The sequence below is a fragment of the Lycium ferocissimum genome, chromosome 11 (genome assembly GCF_029784015.1).
Source record: "Lycium ferocissimum isolate CSIRO_LF1 chromosome 11, AGI_CSIRO_Lferr_CH_V1, whole genome shotgun sequence".
Lineage (NCBI taxonomy): Eukaryota > Viridiplantae > Streptophyta > Magnoliopsida > Solanales > Solanaceae > Lycium > Lycium ferocissimum.
This window is the reverse complement of record NC_081352.1, coordinates 32,564,783-32,585,579: the sequence shown is the minus strand read 5'-3', so window position 1 is coordinate 32,585,579 and position 20,797 is coordinate 32,564,783. Positions and strand designations below refer to the sequence as shown.

The 20,797-nt window shown below is 36.3% G+C and overlaps 4 protein-coding genes across 5 annotated transcripts; 1 reads left to right on the top strand and 3 right to left on the bottom strand.

Annotated features, from left to right (window-relative positions):
• Nucleotides 1-633: 633 nt before the first annotated feature.
• LOC132035905 (uncharacterized) lies at nt 634-4,997 on the top strand. Its single transcript, XM_059426059.1, has one exon. The coding sequence runs from the start codon at nt 1,662-1,664 to the stop codon at nt 4,587-4,589; it is 2,928 nt and encodes a 975-aa protein (XP_059282042.1). The 5' UTR covers nt 634-1,661; the 3' UTR covers nt 4,590-4,997.
• Nucleotides 4,998-5,406: 409 nt separating this feature from the next.
• LOC132038252 (PRA1 family protein G2-like) lies at nt 5,407-5,823 on the bottom strand. The gene has a single exon (XM_059428941.1). The coding sequence runs from the start codon at nt 5,821-5,823 to the stop codon at nt 5,407-5,409; it is 417 nt and encodes a 138-aa protein (XP_059284924.1).
• Nucleotides 5,824-5,885: 62 nt separating this feature from the next.
• On the bottom strand, nt 5,886-6,868 carry LOC132035906 (PRA1 family protein G2-like). The gene has a single exon (XM_059426060.1). The coding sequence runs from the start codon at nt 6,771-6,773 to the stop codon at nt 6,189-6,191; it is 585 nt and encodes a 194-aa protein (XP_059282043.1). The 5' UTR covers nt 6,774-6,868; the 3' UTR covers nt 5,886-6,188.
• Nucleotides 6,869-12,533: 5,665 nt separating this feature from the next.
• On the bottom strand, nt 12,534-19,148 carry LOC132036321 (uncharacterized). Of its 2 annotated transcripts, none has more exons than XM_059426637.1 (4): nt 19,012-19,148; nt 17,684-18,066; nt 16,142-17,204; nt 12,534-15,637 (listed from the first exon to the last, which is right to left on the bottom strand). In XM_059426637.1, exons 2-4 carry the CDS (start codon nt 17,842-17,844, stop codon nt 12,833-12,835), a joined length of 4,029 nt encoding a protein of 1,342 aa, XP_059282620.1. In that variant the 5' UTR covers nt 17,845-18,066; nt 19,012-19,148; the 3' UTR covers nt 12,534-12,832. The 2 variants fall into 2 exon arrangements, with proteins under 2 accessions (XP_059282620.1, XP_059282619.1); XM_059426636.1 differs by lacking the exon at nt 19,012-19,148 and adding an exon at nt 18,777-18,977.
• Between the last annotated feature and the right edge of the window lie 1,649 nt (nt 19,149-20,797).

The window sequence follows — 20,797 nt, the reverse complement described above, 5'->3', positions numbered from 1 at the left end:
ATGCATATTCCTGAACAATATCCTTTTCAATTATTTTTGTCTATATGTTAGTACTTCAAAATTGGTATTCTCATATTGTTTTTTAAATAAATTAGTTTATTTCACTTGGATAACACAGTTGCATCACCGACATGCATATATAACCAATAAAATCTTTTAAATGCGTGACATTAACGATTAGTTGGGATACTAGTACACAAATGCTGATACAAAGAGTCTATTTACAAATTAAGAGAGGATGGAAAAGAAATTGGAAACACTAGGAAAATGAAAATGAAAAGCACTTGATTTCTTTACATCTGCATAAACCTTATTGGTGGAGTTACTTGATAGTCTATGTTGATAGAAGCAACATGTACCCGATGAATTAGTTGAGGTGCGAACAAACTTATTCAAACGTCACTATTATTAGAAAATATATTGTATAGAAAATATATTGTATACATACAGCTATTAAAAGGAGGGAGGGGGGCGGAAAGTAGAGAGTAGTGCAAATGAATGTATGGAAGGGTGTTGGGGGCAATGTTATAATTTTTTGAGAATTCGACGTCCAATATTATTTATTATTTTTGAAGATCCGAACAACATAAGTTGGAATAAAAACCTGGAGTATGACCCCAGGGGAAAGAGGTGGAGCATTCAAATTATTGATGGTTTTAGTGCTCAATGTTGGACTGGTCTTTGGTCCAATTCCCATAGCAAATAATGAAAACTGTGTCAGATGAATAGAGAGAGCAAACCTGCATTGCAAACAGCAATATTTGGTTTCATTCATTCAGAGAGACATTTCTATTTTCCCTTGCAAATTAGTGCCCCATTTCCACCAAGGTCACACACATGATAGTCTTTGGTTCCTCTCCCAATGCCTCTTTTTCCTTCTCTTTATTCATTCTGACCAACCTTTGGACTCTGTGACAGAGTGAAATAATAAACTATAGTAATGCATCAAAATTGCTTTTACTAAGTTCAAATATGCAATCTTACAACACATAAAACAAAAAGAATGGCTAAGCCCAAGATAAAGGGATTAAACTAAGCACATAGAATATTACACCACTTAACCACTTACTATCTGCAGCTTCTTTTGAGAGCGATTTCTCGTAATATTTTATGTTCAAAACCTCACAGATCCAACCCATTTCACTAGATTCTCCATCTGTAAAGCTAGTTCATTAAAGAGAGAAAGAAGGGTCATGGAGATTGTATCCCTAGAGTAGCAAACTCAAATCAAATGAACCAAATCAAGGTAAAGTAAACAAAAAACAGTTTCTTTTTTTCTTTTGTCTGGTTTTCTACAATATGTGCTACATGGATCAAATTAGGTCAAGACTTTCTTGTTTCCAATGTGGATGCACACCCTTTTAGCTATTCTTATTCAAGTTCTTCCACAGTTGAAAGTGAGGGTCAGTTTCTGACTTAGGGAGGCCCACTGTTAAAAGATGATGAAAGTCTTTACTGTTGCATTCATCCGCTGCTTGAAAAAGAGTGTTTTGATCCCAACCACAAATTAATTGCAACTGACTAAGCTCCATATCAAGAATCCAGGACAACATCAGTTTCTTTTCCTCATTCTAATCTGGTAAATATGGTTCTTGTCAACTGAAAACTACTGAAATATAACCATTTTGTTACCTCCTTCATTCCTCCTCCTTTCTCTGAGAATGGATGAAGAGAAATCTCTTAAAGAGATCTCAACTGTTGATACTCAGTCTCTCACTATCAAGATTGCAAATTCAGGCAGCACAAAACTGAGTAAGGACATTTTCTCCACTGTTCTTCCGTCAAGTCAGCAGAAATTGATAGCAAATTCAGCAACATCATCACCCTATAACTCCCCTTCCCTCATCTCTCCTCCATCTTCTGCATTTGTTTCAGCATTACAATCACCTTACATTTCTCCAAGGGCCACTTTAGTTACAAATCCAACTCAAGAAAACCAACCAAAAGAAGAAACTCCCATTGCTCCTACCTCAGTTACTCACCCATCCCCACCAGTCTCATACTGCGGTTCGCAGTCTGATGATGTCCCGAGCACCTCCTACACTCCACCACCAGAAAGATACGATTATTCCGATGACCCCACCGACACAAAGCTCAAAATTGTTACCTGTGTACCCATTTCAGGACCGGAAACCGATCCTCGGATATCCTTTTCTTTCCCTGTCCCTCGAATTTCGTTTGCCAAAAGCTCCGTTTCGCCTGCTTCCAATGCCAAACTTAGGAGCTGTGATGTGTATATAGGATTCCATGGTCAGAACCCGAATTTATCGCGCTTCTGCAAGTGGCTCAAATCAGAACTTGAGCTTCAGGGTATTGCTTGTTTTATTGCTGATAGAGCAAAGTATGCAGATAATCAGAGCCATGAGATTGCTGACCGGGTTATATGCTCAGTAACCTATGGTGTCGTGGTTGTCACCGGTTGTAGCTTTTTCAACCATCTTAGCTTGGAGGAAATAAGATTCTTCGCGCAAAAGAAGAACTTGCTTCCTTTATTCTTTAACACGGATGCCAATGAAATCGCAAGTCTTTTTAACAGGAATCCCGAAGCAAAGAAATGTAAAGAGGCACTGGATATAATACTAAAGTGCCATGAGTTTAGACTGGAAACAAATGAGAGTAATTGGAGAACCTGTGTGGAGAAAGCAGCTGGGATATTAAGGGCCAAGCTTGGCAGGAGAAGTGTTGTAGAAAAAATTTCAGAAGGCTTTGAAGAGTTGCCTTTTCCGAGGAATAAAAGCTTTGTGGGAAGAGAGAAAGAAATTATGGAAATAGAGTCTACTCTTTTTGGTTCCTTTGAGCAAGAAAGTGTCCAGGGAGGAACACCAGGACAATCTGAAGGTCTGGCTGATGATGAAAGTGAAGGAAAATATATAAATCTAGAGATAGGAAAGAACAAGGAAACCAATAAAGAAGCTTGGGTCGAACCAGGAAGAAATTCAATGAAGAGACCTAAGTACAGAAAATCAAGAAGTGGGAAGGATAAGAATTTGGGTTTGAGTGTTGTATGCATAAATGGCTTGCCTGGTGTTGGAAAGACAGATCTTGCTTTGGAATTCGCTTATCGGTATTCACAGAGATACAGGATGGTCTTGTGGGTAGGGGGAGAAGCTCGTTACTTTCGACAGAACATATTGAACTTGTCTCTAAATTTGGGCTTGGATGTGAGTGCAGATGCAGAGAAGGAAAGAGGGAGGATAAGGAGTTTCGATGAGCAAGAATCGGAAGCGTTCAAGAGAGTTAAAAGGGAGATATTCCGCGACATGCCATATTTACTAATCATAGACAATTTAGAGACTGAGAAGGAGTGGTGGGAAGGGAAGGATCTTCATGATTTAATACCAACTAACACTGGTGGTACTCATGTCATTATCACAACACAACTCAACCGGGTAATGAACTTTGATCCCTTGCAGCTTCAGCCGTTGACAACGCCTGATGCCATGATATTGATAAGGGGTAGACGTAAAAAGGAGTATCCAGCTGGAGAGGTAGAATTCCTTCATAAGTTCGATGAAAAATTAGGAAGGTCTAGTTTTGGTCTGTGGGTGGTCGGGTCCCTTCTATCGGAGCTTGCAATTTTGCCATCTGCTTTATTCGAAGCTGTGAATCAGGTTCCAGTTGAAGAAGCCACAAGTTGCTCTAATCTGTCCAATCCATTTCTAATGAAAACATTGGTTTTCTGTACAGCCCTTTTGCAGCAAAGCAACAATAGTAGGGACTCGCTTGCCTCAAGAATGCTTCAGGTAGGAGCGTGGTTTGCTCCGGCACCCATCTCGGTGAATTTACTATCAGCAGCTGCAAAGAAAATACCTATAAACAGAAACAGGATCAAAAAGTGGACTAAGTGTATGAAAGTTGCTCTATGCTTCTACTCGGGTCATTGCCTGACAAGCCAAACATGGAAGAGTGAACAGGAAGCAGCATTACTTCTAGTTAAACTCGGTTTGGCACGAAAAGCCAACAGGCCGACAGGTTGCTGGATCCAATTCCATCCCATCACACAGATTTTCGCTAAAAGGAAAGATGGACTAATTGCTGCTAAAGCCAATGTCCAAGGTGCAAGGAAACTTGGAAACCCGTTAACAGATTCTGACCATCTTTGGTCATGTGCTTTCCTTGTTTTCGGTTTCAAATCCGAACCACCAGTTGTTCAACTCAAGGCCATGGACATGGTTTTCTTCATTAGAAAAACAGCTCTTCCTTTGGCAATTAGCGCTTTCACAACGTTCTCAAGGTGCAACTCGGCCTTAGAACTCTTGAAGGTCTGCACAAACGTGCTCGAAGAAGCAGAAAAGTCATTTGTTTCTCAAATACAGGATTGGTGCCACGGATCTCTGTGCTGGAAAAAGAAGCTGCAATCGAACCAAAGAGTGGACGAGTATGTTTGGCAAGATGTGACATTGTTAAAAGCTACCTTGCTGGAAACTAGAGCAAAACTGCTACTAAGAGGAGGCCATTTTGACAGCGGAGAGGATCTCTGCAGAACCTGCATTAGTATCCGAACCGTAATGCTGGGTCATAACCATGCTCAAACTTTGGCTGCCCAACAAATATTAGCCAAATTAGTAAGGATGAGGAGCAAAATATGATCCCAAAACTCCGCAAAAAACCACTTTTTTGGTGGCTCAGTTTTGTTTACAGTGACCATGTAATTCAATCTTTAGTTCATGTAACATAGAAATCATCCATTATCAAGTACTTTTCACCACATCAGTTCAACTTATACGAAATGCATATCGCTTTCAGCAAATTATCGATTTTGTTGAGCAAATTTAAGTATTTAACCAATTGCACATGATCAACCTACAACATTTGAATATCTTTCCTGCAAATAGTACATTGCATGTTTTGTGTTTTTCTAGTGGGATGAACCCATGTACCATGACATTTGGTTCATTCATTTACTACACATCAGTTCAATCTCATTAGACCATTAAAAAGATTGTCTTTTTAGTTTATCTCACAACCAAGAAAAGCTTATCTTGGAAGGCAAAAGGCAAATCAACCATTAAAAAGATTGTCTCTTATTTATTTTCTCAATCAACAAAAGCTGATCTTAGGATAAAAAGCTCAAAATTGAACAAATTCATTGAAACAATCGTTAAATACAGCACAATACCAGTAGCTGCAGGTTTCCTGTAAATTTTTAGCTACCTTACACAAGAAAAACACACTGTAAATTCACTCACAATCAACAAGCCTAGCAACAACCAACAAAAATAATCTAGTCTTTCAGCATCTCTTCCTTTAATTCAGTAATAATTCACACCAAGAGGTATCTTATGAACACAACCCTCAAGTCAAACGTCAACCTTACACAATCAACAAAAAACACAAAAAAAAAAAAAAAAAAAAAAAAAAAAAAAAAAAAAATCAAAATAATCTTGACAAGTCAGTGAAATTTGCCTATGCTCTTTCACCATTTGAAATCAAGCCAGTAGAAACGGCATCATCTTCGTCCACAAACAAACCTTCTGGATTCCTCAAACCTCCATGAATCACTGAAACCAAAACTCCAATCCCTAAACCAATCATCAACTTGTTTAAAATTCCCGTGAACCAAACAGCAATCACGGAAACCACCACGAAACCGGTAATTACAACTAGATCACTAACTTGATGCCCTAGAACAACCATAGGGTCCTCCCGGAAGAACAGTAGAATCAACCACATGCGATTATATGAAATGCATATCGGTTTCAGCAATTTATTGATCTTGTCAAGCAAATTTAAGTATTTAACCAATTGCCAGATAGACAGAATAGACATGCAAATTGTATAACTAGTGTTTTTCTGGTTGGATGAACTCATGTCCCATGGCATTTAGTTCTGTCTCATTAAGCCCTTAAAAAGATTGTCTTTTTGTTTATTTTTCTCAATCAACAAAAGCTCAAAACTGAACAAATTCATTGAAACAATAGTCAAATACATTACAAGACCAGTGGCAACAGGTTTTCCTGTAAACTTTTGGAACCAGTAAACTACATTACATACAAAACCAAAACACTCAGTACATTCACTCACAATCAATAACAAACCAAAATAATCTAATCTTTCTCCTTTAATTCAGTAACAATGCACACCAAATGTATCTTATGAACACAACTCTCAACTCAAATGTCAACCTTACACAACAAAACAAAAAACACAAAAAAAAGAATCAAATAATTTTGATTATTGGAATTGCCCTATCCTCTTTCAGAATTTGAAATCAATCCAGTAGAAACAGCCTCATTTTCATCAACAAACAATCCTTCTGTATTCCTCAAACCTCCATGAATCAAAGCCACCAAAAACCCTAACCCTAATCCAATCATCAAATTGTTCAAAATTCCAGTAAACCAAACAACACTCACAGAAACAATAACTAAACCGGAAATCACAACCAAATCGCTAATTTGATGCCCTAAAACAACCATAGGATCCTCGCGAAAGAACAATAGAATCAACCACAACGCAAAAATCAAACCGGTTAAAATCAAATAAACCGGCGATCCAATCAGTGAACCGGCTATACAAGCAGTGATAACAAAAGCATAGTTAACGGAGAAGTATTTAAAGCTCCGGCGAATGCGAATTGCGGCATCGGAGAAAGATGACGGAATGTTAACGGCGTTTGTGACGGCGAGAAATTCCGGCCAAGGTCGAGTACGGGAAAGGAAAGTGGAGAGGTTTTGAATTGATCGGTTAATGACGTCATTGCCGGAAATGGGGATGGTTGTGTAGGTTGGAGTGACGTCATTGCCGGAAATGGGGATTGTTGCTGATGGCATATTCGTGAATAATTAGGTGAAAATGTGTGTAAACTCGTGATGTGTCAGTTTATTAAAGACGTCAATTTCGCGTTTGATAGTTATTAAAATAAAATATTAATGTAAGGTTTGACTAAGACATCGGCGACGCTTAAATTTGCTAATTTGTACACTTGAAAATTAGGTTTGTTGCCGTTGTGCGCCTGAACACGTGATAAAATCTTTTTATTAGATATTTTTAATTTTTTCTTTTTAAATTATGTGTATTTTTAAGTGTCCATTACATAAAATATGTCATTTTTTTTAATTATACATATATTAAGTCTTTGACTTTTAATTAATTATTTTACAACTAAATAAATTTATCAATAAATTTAAAAAGATAATGAATATATTAAGTCTTTGACTTTTTATGCTTAGATATATTGGTAAAAATGCATACACATTTTGTCAATTATTTGGGCTTCAGCCCCAAGGTAATTTCATTTTTTTTGGGTCATTTGCATGCTGATCCTTCAAAGGCATTGGTCTTTACTTTTTGTCTCTCAAATTACAACAGGTGGTTTTTTAAAAGGCATAATTTTTAAAGAACAACACTTAATAGGGCCAAATTACTCATCTGGACAATTTTGTGGTTTTTGAAATATTGGGGAAATCCCTCTTTTTTAAAAAAAAAAAAAAAAGTTGCACGTCTTTTCTTACTTGAGAAGATGTTGAAAAAAAAAATCGTTAAGATATTAAATGATACTTTCAGCGAATAGTAATCTTCTAGCAAAGTTAACTAGATACTTTGTTTTAAAGTAGAGTAGCAAGAGGCTGTATATAAGATGGACTTGGGTAATATAACCCAAATCTTATATAGGCTATGTCCTAGTTTGGAATGCAAAACTATGATACTTCATGGATTGTTGTTTAAATTTTGTCCTTGTTCTAAAAATTTGTACAAAAAATGATCTCAGGTTACAATATAGACACATTTTGTCAATCCGACAAGATTTGTATTAGTTAACAAACTTCTAGATCTCACAATATAGCCAAGGAATTTTTTTTTTTCTTTTTATATTGAGAAATTAAGCATTTTGAAGTTCTAACCCGTATTAAAAATGAAAAAGTTTGTAAAAAAATTAAAGACATTCTGGTATCTTGTTAAATTTTCAAAGTCTTGTCGGAGGAACTCCTACAAAAACTAAAGAACAACACAAAATAGGGCCAAATTACTCATCTGGACAATTTTCTCAAAGAAATGTTTTTTGGGAGAATATATGGGGAAAAACATGTAATGCTCTCTTTTTTCCAAAAAAAAAAAGTTGCACGTCTTTTCTTGGTTGAGAAGATGTTGAAATATTAAAAGAAAATATGTTAAGATATTAAATGATACTTTCAGCTTGAGAATAAGCACCACTAATCTTCTACATGGCGTGTCTTGTTAACTAGTGCAGAAGAATACTTTGGACATTTTTAGTAGAGTTTTCGAACATCAGAGGCTGTATATAAGATGGACTTGGGTAATATAACCCAAATCTTATGGGCTATGTCCTAAATCATCCAAAATTTGCACAAATATGATACTTCATGGATTGTTGTTTAAATTTTGTCCTCGTTTAAGAAATTTGTACAAAAATGATCTCGGAGTTACAATATAGACACATTTTGTCAATCCGACAAGATTTGTGATAAATCTAACAAGATTTATGCAAATGGTCCATTGGAGACGTAGAAAGGTGGTCCACATATGCCAAACTTTCTTAGTATCCCACTATGAAATAAAGAATGGAAGATAACTCTGTGTGGCTTCAACTAGAATATAATTAGTTTATTTATGGACGGTTGGGCAAGAGAGGGACTTCTCATAAGTCATAATAAGTAGCAGTACCCTTAATAATTACTACTAGTAAATGGACTTCTTCTTCGTTTATATTATGTTATAATATAGAATGATTAATTGGGTCCATTATTTAAACATCTCTAATTTAAACAAACTTAATAGACCTCCACTCGATTAAAAAACACATAAACCTCCACCCTAAACAAAACTTTAACTTCGTCCAAACGGGATAAATTTTACAAATAGTCACTTTTCAACTCATATAATTGGAAAATAGCCATTTTCATATAGTTTCAAATTGAACAAGTGGTCAGTGAACACTATTTTGACGTCAAAACGTATAATACTTTGACAAAAATACTTTTTTTTTCTTCAAATTACTCAATTGGAGGAGAAAAGGAAAAAGTGGGTTAGGGTAAGGAAAATGACCGTCGTCAACCTTCGTCTTTTTCCTCCTTTTACGTAAATATACTAACATTGAAGGGAAATATTAGAACAAAACATTAATCTTTAATGTGGAGATTAATAGATTATAGGTAGGGGAATTAAGTCAAAGGAATAGGTCACACCAAACTATGTGGTAATAATTTAATATTAGTTGTTGCAAGTAGGTGTGGCATATTTTATAGTAATACAAGACACAATGTGCATTCAAGTGGTGTCATGACACAAGACTAGAATCTCTGATAGACACAATATTCTTCCCCAATTTTGTGGTTGGAGAAAAATATTTGATAGACATTCATTTTTTACTTGGTATATATAGAGAATTTGGGAGACAAGTAAAGTTAGTTTTTCTTTTTTCCATTTATTGAAATCAAGTTAAAACCTCAACCACCAAATGCAAATAGTTTCTTTGATGATTCACAACATATGAGTAGTTGTATTAAAACTGAAAAGGTTCTTTCTCATTTAACGCTCTACTATGGCATCAACAAAGTTACGATCTGGTGAAGAGTCGGGGGACATTAAAAAAGAAGGCAAGTCATGACCAACTAGCTAGTTAAATATGCATATGTAGTCTTTTTATAATCGTGTTGTTCAGGTAAATTTGTAAATACCATTAATTTTGAATCATATTCATAAGTAATATGAGATATATATTAAATAAGCTATAATCCAAGAAAATGCTACTCGCTTTCCTTCCAGATAGGATGGGAGCTCAAGCTTTTAGATCATCCAGAGTTAATTTTGTCACATACCCAAATATTGTAAACATGCACAGGTTGTTTTAGGGTAATTCTTCTAGGATCTAATGCATATATACTTCAAGATTCATATCACCTCGATCACATCATATTAAATCTAGTGGCTGATCTAAAATTCATACGTTACAAGTCTTGAGTTAATTAAAAAAAGTAGTACTGGCTAGATTTCTACAATATATATCTAACTCTCTGTATACCATTTTTTTTTTTTTTTTTTTTTTTTATATAAATGTAGAGCTCGACCCTAAAATACTGGATTTTTTAACGAACAAACCATTGTTTATATATGCGCCATAGTCAAATCCTCCAATGGTCTACTTTAGACACCATTGTTTCTACTTATAATAAAGTTTAGGCAGTAAGTGCATATATGTCATACTCGACAAATTAATAATGAGCAGCGACGGAACTACAATTCTAATTTTCAGCGAAACTCACTAATTTCGATCAAAACTCTATATTTGTGTTCAGAAACCAACATAATAGTATAAATAAGTTATTCAGAACTCAATAATTTAAGTTGGTATTTTTAGAATCCAGACACTATAAACTTAGAATTCTGGATTCGCCTCTGATTAGTGGCCTTCAATACAATTGTTTTTGGAGATTGTTAAGAAAACGTCAGCCAAAATCCTTAACCAACACAAAGTTAAAGTGCTAATTAGTCCTTAATTAGATTATGGATTCATCAGTCTAGTACTTCAATTTTCTTTATTAGTATTAGCAGGTGATATATATCACACAGGACAACATGGTCATCTTAATATATTATTATTATAAATATTATTATTACTAGTAGCTATAGAGGGACCCATGTTTCCACCCAAAAACATGTTACACTAGTCATCTGATTTGTCTGGTGTCTCTTTTGTTTTCACTTTTGACTAAGCCTTCCTTCCAGCAAAGTGTGTAAAGGACAACCACAAATTTGGTCGTACACTTGCTGATAACGTAATACTTCGACATAGTTTTCTTGCAAGGTTGTAAGTTGTAACGGCTATTTTTCTTGCTACTAGCTCATATTATTCCGTCCATTTCATATCTAACAAACCCTACGTAACTTAGGACTTTTCACACATACTGGTTTATATGATTACAGTGCTAGTCACTATTATTTTCACGATACCAATATTATACATTTTTTAAGGAGAAAACATGAAATAGTTTTTTTCTTACATGAAAAAAGAAGCAAGGTTAACGAAAACTCACGGAAATTATATGCATTACTATTAATTGGGAAGCCCTAGTAGCAGCTTTGGGATTATGGAACTATTTCTCATAAATATAAATTTTAACGACTTATCAAATGCAGTTGTAAAAACAACTACCTAATATAAATTCAGGTATTTATACATTTACGATCCGTGACGGATGGAGAAATGAGTAACGGATTCATATGAACCTTCATTTTCGACACGAAATATTGAAATACAAATGAAAAATTACGAAATTTTAATAAATAATAGATTCTGAACCCATAGTCTCGAATCTATGATAAATGGAGCAGTAAGAATATAAAGACTGAACCCATCGAATTATGAAATTAACCTGCCTCTATGTATCTCATCTTAGAAACAGAAAAAGACATAAAGGAGCGTCTTATGAGTTAAAACTTTTTTTCTCCTGCATGCAATAATACAATGCACCAGTACCGTACACCACTGCAAAATCAGCAAAGGACTATTATGCTCCACCCCACCCAACCCCCCCACCCCCCCGCCCCAAATAAAAAAACCCTCTTCCTCCAAGCATAAAACGTTAAAGAATATACAAAGACTAGTTATTTCATCTTTCTCCATGAACTCATTCTTTTTAATCTTTGTAATGGATTTCTTGAAAATATTATCATTGTCCGTGTTGGATCCTTGAAAAATGCATAGCTTTTGAAGGATCCAACAGACACCATCGATTTTTTAAAAGTCTGAACAAGATAGCTTTTAACCAACTCTTTACTTTCTCCTTTTTACCACATGAAATATAGAGATATCTAAACACCGTGAGAAAAATAAAAACATAGATGATCAAAAAGCATAGATATTTGATGGTGCAGATGAAAATAGAAACATGAAGCATGATAATGGAGAAGATATATATATATGTTGTTTCACCATCAAACATGCAAATGCTGAGAGAAGTGAAAGCAGTCACATCAAGATTATATATATAGCCATGCAAGGCAACTTATTATGAAGCCGCTGTCATTCCACTACTCCCACCACTGACTCATTTACAACCTGTAATGTTCTGTGTATATAGGGTTCCAGTTGATCTTTCTATTCAACTAGATAACAATCCCAGATTCCCTGTCTCAAATTTCATGTTTTTCTTTCAATTTTGACGTCCAGCTAGTGGCGAAACAGAAATTTCGCTAAGATACTCAAGGTTTAATATATATGCATAAAAAGCAATTCTTGACCTATGTACAGGATAATTTTCTTGACCTATGGACAGGATAATTTTCTATATACTCAGCATAATTTCCTATGAAAGGTGTTCAAATCTTCACTTCATGTGGCTACGCAATTGCGTCCAGCCTTTTCAATACTATCTAAAACCACTAGTATGACAATAGTTCTATCATACTGCGTTGTTCAGACTCTTCAATAATGTGTGTGTAGGATCCTTTAAAAGTAGTGCATTTTTGAAAGATCTGACATGGGTGCGACAACATTTTTGAAGAGTCCGAACAAGATAGCTGAAGGAGCAGCATTAGTATATGACCATTATATTAGAAGCAAAGCAATATCCTTTAAATAGGAAAAAGAAAGATATTCAGAAGAAAGAAACCAATTTGGAAGTTCAGATCCTCGGAACAACTCATTATTCGAAGACTTTTTTATACATTGGACACTCCAGGGAACTTTCAACTGGCCTAAGTAAACTGCTTTATATATCTATGGAACTTTCAGTTTTTCAAGTGAACATCAGACGCTATGAAAGCAAAACGCAATATAGAATAACTCATCTGCTCAACTTTGCCGGTGTTTTCTTTCAGGTTCTATTGTCAGTCAAGAGAGTAAATGGCCATGCAAAAGGCGACCTTTTGGTTATGAAAAGCCTGGAGAATAATATAAAGATGATCTAAAAGGACCTGCAGGTGATGAGGAAGCCGAGAAAGAGCTTGGATGAACTAAACTATTCCACTTTGCTGGAATCTCATTCACTTGAGTAGGCAAATTTGCATTCTGAGCTACTCCATGGGGTCTATTTTCACAGAGATCCACAAAACTTGAGGTATAGCCCGAGCTGATCTGCATTTGGATACCGGTTGACGACTTGCTTTTCCCCATGCCCCCCGTGGTGTATGCAGAATTAGCCTCGTTTTCTGGAGAATCATCAATTACAATAATTTCTCTGACGGCATTCCCAACTGAAGTTGCATTATTCTGCCAATGAGAGATGGGAGTTGCTACAAACTTCTTCATATCACATGCCTCATTTGGTCCATTTCGCACAGTATGTAAATTGCACCCACCTAAATAGTCTTGTCTGCCAAAGGAACCCATCATTCCACTGCCACTACTCTTACACAAAAACGAGGCTGGAGATGTAGGGGATGGCTGTTGTGGCCTTGAGTAACTCTGATGACTTTTGAAACCGTTCAACAATCTGACATCAAAATTCTTTACTGGATCACCACTTTCAGGGAAGTGTGAGACAAGACGATTATTCGCATCCACCTGACGGAAGGAGTTGAGATCCTCATTACGAACACCAGGAAGTCTAGTGTTTGTCAGGTCATTCATGGAATTTGAGTGGGACGATCTACTATTCAGTGGGGAATCTTCATCTTTGTTGATGACCATTAAGTCCTTTCCCATCAGCCTGAGAACTGGATTAGAAGCAGACGGACTAAAAGACTCAGAATCACGAGTTGGGAGCTTGAACTCAGAATCAGCAGAAATACCAAATTGAGAATGTCCCGTGGACGATCTAGTCGCATTTGTTTCAGGTCCTGAACTCGAGTCACTAAGAGAAAATGAATTGCTCTTCAATATGATATTAGGTCTCTTGAGTGAATCATGGCTCAACTGATTCTCACTGGCAGGAAAAGGGGTCCGTCGCTGTAACAATTGCGACTCTTCATGATTCAAAGCAAACCCTTGAGATGCTCCTTCTTTCCTGACACAACAACATGGCTTATCATTTGTAAATCTGAAATTTCCCTTTCCAGGAAATAACGTATTTGCATTTAACTTGTCCAGTCCATCCTTATTGTCTCCTGTATTTGCTGTCTGAAGCAGTGCGACAGAATTTTCCACCAGAAGATCAACAGTTTCTGATGAATCCCTTCCACCGACATATAAATTCTCCGAATATCTTGAGCCAGTTCTAGTCATAGTGGAGTTAGAAACTGTTGATGCAGCAGACGTAGGCGAACCGGAAGAATCCCGATCGACGAATTCGGGATGATCTGCAGAAGATTGAATTCTGCTGCTGGTTAATGACGAACTCCCATGAAGGTCTTCTGAGCTCATACGACCAGGACTAGGTAAAAAGGATCCAGGTGGTCCTGGTATGGGAATTGGATCAACCTGCAAAAAGTAATTCCCTTGGCCATCATTAGATCCTAATTCAGTGACATCATCAACATTGCCAGTTTCCACTGCACTAAGCATCCCTTCAACACCCAAAATAGGATCTTGTGAACATGTTGCAGCTTTGGTGCCAAGAAAAGATCCTTTGTACTCTTCATTAAACAATTGCGACTCGCAATGAGACCTAGCAGGATCAGATAACTCGTCCGATCCAGTGTCCACAGACTTGCTAAAACTCATAAAATTTCCACTCGCATCGAATTCAGAGGCAGCTGGATCCATACTCTCCTCATTCTGACTTTGATGATTCGCTTTTATAGATCCCATAGCATCAGATGCACCAGCTAAAATGCTGCCTGTTTCATTATCAGAATGGGTCTCAGCTGAGGATTGTGAGCTCTTCAAGCCCAGGGTACCTTCTTCCACATTAGAGGGAATAATTACCTCCCTATTTTTCCTGATGCTTAAAAGTCTAGACCTTTTAACAATTACCCTCTCACAACTCTTGCTCCCTTGAACGTTTGTTTCACTGAGATTTCCTCTTAAACAATGTTTCTCTCCTTCAGTCTGGCAAACTTCGGGTTCTTCAGATTCTGAACTACAGCTCATACTAGACTTCTTAAGGGAAGCTGTTTTCCACTTCAAATTACATTTAACACCACGAGCAGGCCCTTCACTGACGGACGAAATGTTCTTCCTCAATGATGACAACTTCCTCGCTTTCGAGGAGAACGATGGATGAGGGGTGGACTGTTCACAATTGATCTCAGAGTTATCTGCTCTCATATTTTTCACAGAAAGTGCATGATCTACTGTTATTTCCGGAGGATCCGCAGAGATATTGTTTACAGAACGGCGATCTACCTTCAAATGTTTTGTTTTGCAACTTTGTAACACTAGGGATCTCTTCTTGTTAGATGGGAGTGGAGATCGAGACAATGAAAAGTTCATTTTCTTTTGCAGAGAAGGCTCCCCAATTTGTTCATCTTGAGGCTCAAGTGGCATATCCCTCGTTCTTTGGCTACTCTCAGGCAAACAAACAGCTGAACTAGGAGATTTCGGAAGACAGCTTTGCTTCATAAATGAATCAGCCTGAGGCAACACATCATTGTCACTTTGCACGCCAGAAAGCTGATGGTTGTCCTTATCACTGATCTTCCTTGTGAGGCCAGTTCTCTTCGAACATGCCCATTGTTTTATGGTTCCCAATCCATTTGATACCATCTGGTCTGGAGATCTGAGGTGCTTATTTAGGCAATCCTCTTTGTCAACATTTTCTCTGGGGGAAAAGGTGCTCTCTTGACCAATCTTGATCTGTTCATAAAATATTTAGCAACTTAGTTCTAAGCAAATTATTACTATTACATAGTAGGACTGCTAACTGGTAAAAGCAAAATAATTTTGATCAAAAAGATAAATGCAGTAAGATATATAGAAACTTGTAAATCCCGAAATTTAAACTACTATGGTTTAGTTCTCAAGGCATGCAAACCCCCACCTGCCCCCGCCCATGTTTCAAGCAAACTCATCCTCTTCACCAAAACAACAATGAAATTAAGCGAACAAGAAGGCTAAAGTATCAGAAAAGACATGTAACATTGTTCTCCCAATATTCTTTTGTTGTCCGCTCCTCAAAAGTTTGCAGCTTCTTTACTGCACTATATTGCTAAAGTTTAGGAAGGATTGAGATTTCTAAAGATGGCATGCAATATTCTTGATTACAAAAAGGGTTTCAAGAACAAGGCCAAAGCTGAGGAAACTTCTACAAATCCAGGATGGCAAAAGAAACACAGCAGATTTTTTTTGAAAAAAACATACCTTGGGACAGTGATCAGGCTTGGACAAGCAAAAACTTTTTGTATGAGAAGTAGATTTCAAAAGCTTGTGATGTTTCTCGATATGATTCTTCTTCTTTCTCTTCTTTGTCAAACTGAATTTGCTTCTTTTATCTCCATCTACCAATTTTTTCTCGAGAGAATCATTAACCGGCTTTGATGATGGTGGCTCATCATTGAACTTGGACAGAATTCGAACCTTAGTGCCATTAGCGTCAATATAAACAGCACCTTCATTAACAGAAGGTTTTTCCAGTTTCTCAACAGCAGGTGTTACCTCAGTCTCTCGAATGGATAAACTCGGGTTTGAGGCCCAGCTAGTACCATTCCTCCTATCGAGATCCTCCAATGTACAGCTCTTAGCCGTTGCATAGATATCCACCATCGATCTTGTTTTTTTTGGCTTTATCTTGTACTGCTTAATCACCTTAGGACTTGCTGTCCACTTGACTGTTGATGACTCTCCAGAGAGACATTGATCAATGTGAGCATTCAAGGTCGTGTTCGATGAGGATGTGAATGTCTTGCAAACTGGACATACTTTTGAAGCCATTGCCTCGGAAACCATGAAACTGTTTGTGGTAGTGTCCTCTTCTACGTTTCTATCTCCAAATTTGACTATTAATTTGCACTTTTTTGCTGGTGGTTGTACTGTGCTCCCACTCTTGTTTGACATAGGAGGTAACAGACCCTTTCCCGAGCAACGGTTTCTTTCAGCTGATTCAGAACAAGACTGACTGGTTATCGTTGACCGAAACACCTTCTCTCTATCAGATCCACTTGAATTGATATTTCTATAATCCACAGCTAGTTTTGGCAGACTGGTGGACACAGGATCATCATCTAGCTTAACATGTTCCTTCACGTGAGAAGTGACTATATTGTCCTTGTCAGTCGAACGATTATCTACAGCACATCCCTTAACAGATTCATGAAAAGGAGGTAACAAATCAGTGGCGCCATGCTTCAAACAAAGCTGCAAATTTTCCTGAGAAAATGGCCAATTGGTCTTGATGTCCTTTCTCCGGGTTCTGAAAACATAATCCCTGCAAGATAATACAAAATTATTTCAAACATCCATATCATATGTCAATAGCTTCAAAGCAAAAATTACTATGAGAATTTACATAAGAAACCCCCACAACAAAGAAAGCAACAGTCTTTAATTGCTTATATCATATGAAAAGGAACCCCCATATAACTCATCTCATACACATCAACATAAATATAGTTACATGAAATCTCAACCAAGAATACTGGACTATGACAGAAAAAGACAACAAGCTAAAAAAGACTAAATTTTTTTTTTTTTGGTTTCCCAAAATAAGAACCAAAGGATATCAGATAAAAACAGTGGATCTGACCAACAAAAAGAAAAAAAACCCCAGATGACTAAAAAACCCTTTCAACAGTAGAACATTGAAGAGGTGATGAAAAACAAGAAGAGCTTCAAAAGATCCAAAAAGAAACTAAAATCCAAGTATACATACACAAGGCAGAAGCATAGGGGGTAAATGTTTTTTACCTTATGGAGAATTTGTTGTTGTTGTTGTTGTTGTCATCAAGGTCAGAATTGGACAGATCTACTAACTTATTAACAGAAGAAGGCCTTTCATCACTGCTACTACTTTTCAGTAGAGAGATATGTGAAGGATCTGATGGAATGTTTTCAATGGAAGATAACATCTGCTGATAAGCTTCTCCCTAATTCTTCTTCTACTTGTGTTGCTGCAGTAGTAGCTATATTTTTCAAGACTACTACTTAGTCTTATCTCCTTATTATACTTAGCCCTCAGCATAACAGTAGCCTAAAGGCCTCACCACATACAAAAAATAATATTACTGTTTACAACACAAAACCCCACCACCACCAACAAGATTTACCCTTTCTTCATAAAAATCATCAGCCTGCAAAATAAAGAGAAATTAAAACATGAGATCAAGAGTTTAATTCAACAAAGACTAAACGGTGTAAAAAATAAAAAAAATAAAAAAACAAGTAGACTATTTTATTTTATGTGCTAATTAAAAGGAGTAAAACTGAAGCATCTAATTTATGTTGAATCATCTTTAAAAGACTGATTTAACAAGGAAAGGACCAATTTTGGGTAAGAAAGAAACCAACAAGCAAAGATGTGAAGGTAGATCAAGGCTTATGAAACGTTATTTTATGTGGACAAAAACCAAGAAAAGGTACATAAAATTTCTCAAGCTTTGTTTGTTGGAGAACAACTAAGCACTAATACCACTTCAAAAATCAAGACCAAACAAAGTAAATCTAGATGGTTTTAATCTTAACAACAAAGGGATAATTATTTTAAAAGTTTTGGTATATACAATGAACCATAAAACTCCAAGTCTTTGGTCAAGGGTATAGTGGAAAAATGAACAAGAAATCAAAAGGACATTGGAGTCAGATAGAAATGAAGAAACCCCATAAATCAAAATCAAATCTTTGGTTGGTCTCAATGAACAGTAAATTTTGTGACCAAAGTTATAAACTTTAGGCAAAGACCAGATTTGTTTAATAAAATCTTAAAAGAGTTAAAAGACCCTTAAAATATTGAAGCAAAACTCAAACAAGATCATGAAATCACAAGAAATCTAAGTATTCAAACCTCATCTAACTAGTAAAAACCAGACCAGCTTTAAATAATATTCAAATTCAAGCAAACCCCAGATGCAAAAAGATCACCCAAGAGAGGAAACAAACAAATAATGGGGAAAAAAAAACCAAAAAAAGAGAGAAAAATAAAGTCTTTTTGTTGGTTTTTAAGACTAAAAATGACAACTTCAAGAAGATAATGAGTTGATGAATGGAAAAAAGAAAGAAAAATAAGTAACAAGGTATACCAAAAAGTATTAGCAGAAGTAGTAGTAGTAATACTGGGCTGAATAGATGAAAGAAGGAAGAAGAATAGTGAAGAGATATATGAGAATTGATGAGAAAAGAGCACCACCCACTCACACATCAAAAGAGGGCATCAGGTTCTCTCCACCAAAAAGCAGGTTTGTACAATTAATCACCCACCCCCCTGGCTCTTTTACCCCTACCCCTACGCTACCCCACGCCTCTTTTAACCCCCCCCCCCCCCGCCCGCGACACACCAAGCTGTGAATTAGCGTGACAGATAAATTAAAAGAAAGAGACAGACAAAAGGGTGGATATTTCTTTCTTATTTCTCTTTAGTTTCATTTTATAGTTTGATTTAATACAATATTACCAACACAAAAAAATTGACATATGCTACTGGTAAAAAATTATCGGCAATCAATATTTATATCAAACTAATATGTATTATCCAACCTTCGTTAGTTAATAAATATTTATACTTCATTAAATCACTTAAGCATAAATAAGTTTCATTTATTAATTTGGTGTAAAGGCCTCGTATGAGTAAGTCTTTACCTACTAATAAGTAACTTTACGAGTCCTTTAGTTGATTATCTTCTATAATAAAGTATAAAATTCTGCATAAAATGATACAATATTTGGTTAATAACATAATATAGTGCAGCATTTGGTTAGTTATATCAAATAATACATACATTAAGAATACGTAAATAGTCACACGGGGAAAATTATTTAAAATGTTATTAAAGGCGAGAATTTATATATATAACAAAAGCTCATTCTTTGTTAATTACTACGGAATAAAATCTGTATTATTAATCACTGCATAACATTCACTTCACCAGTCAAATAATCCATGCACTATTAGTAGCGGGCGGATAACCGTTGCACTAAGCTCTATTATCGCATTATGCACGGTCCGGGAAGGTCGGGTCGCAGTGCCTATTATCGCGACCTTTTTGAAGATAAATGCACTCAGCTCTCGCTATGTGCGGGATCAAGAGAAGGGCCTAACCACAACGGTGTATTTTATGGCATTATGCAGTCTTACCTTGCATTTCTGGAAGAGACTGTTTCACTGCTCGAAGCATTGACCTCCTGATCGCATGACAATAACTTTATCAGTTACGACAAGGCTCTCCTTCCACAATTCATACACTATAAGTGTGGTGTAACTAAAATGTGAACCAAACGATACGGTTGTGATATTAGATACGAAAAATGCTCAAATATGCCATCGAACTATCGGAAATAGCTCGTTTATGCCACTCATCAATAATTTGGCTTATTTATGCCATCGAACTATCGGAAATGGTTCATTTATGCCATTGCTCGTTACCAAAATGACTCATCCATGCCATTTTTCATTTACGCCGATTTTCTACTATTAGATATGACACGTGGTCTCCAATTAGAGGTCTACGTCATTTAATTAAACCAGCCTAATTTTAAATCCCAAATTAATAAAAGATCCGACGCATACACCCTACCCTCCCACAACCATAATTTAGTTGGAGGTCACGTGTTATATCTGGTATTGTAAAACCGACGTTAATGAAAAATGGCGTGGATGAGTCATTTTGGTAATGGTCGATGGTTTAAATAATGCTAAACTATTGATGAGTGGCGTAAATAAGCAATTTTCGATATTTCATTCAAGAAATAAATGAGTCAAACATTGTATGGCATAAATGAGTATTTTCGATAGTTCGATGACATGTTTGAACCTTTTCCGTATTAGATATGATGAGTTATAAAAAGAATATCACTAAGATAGAAATGAGT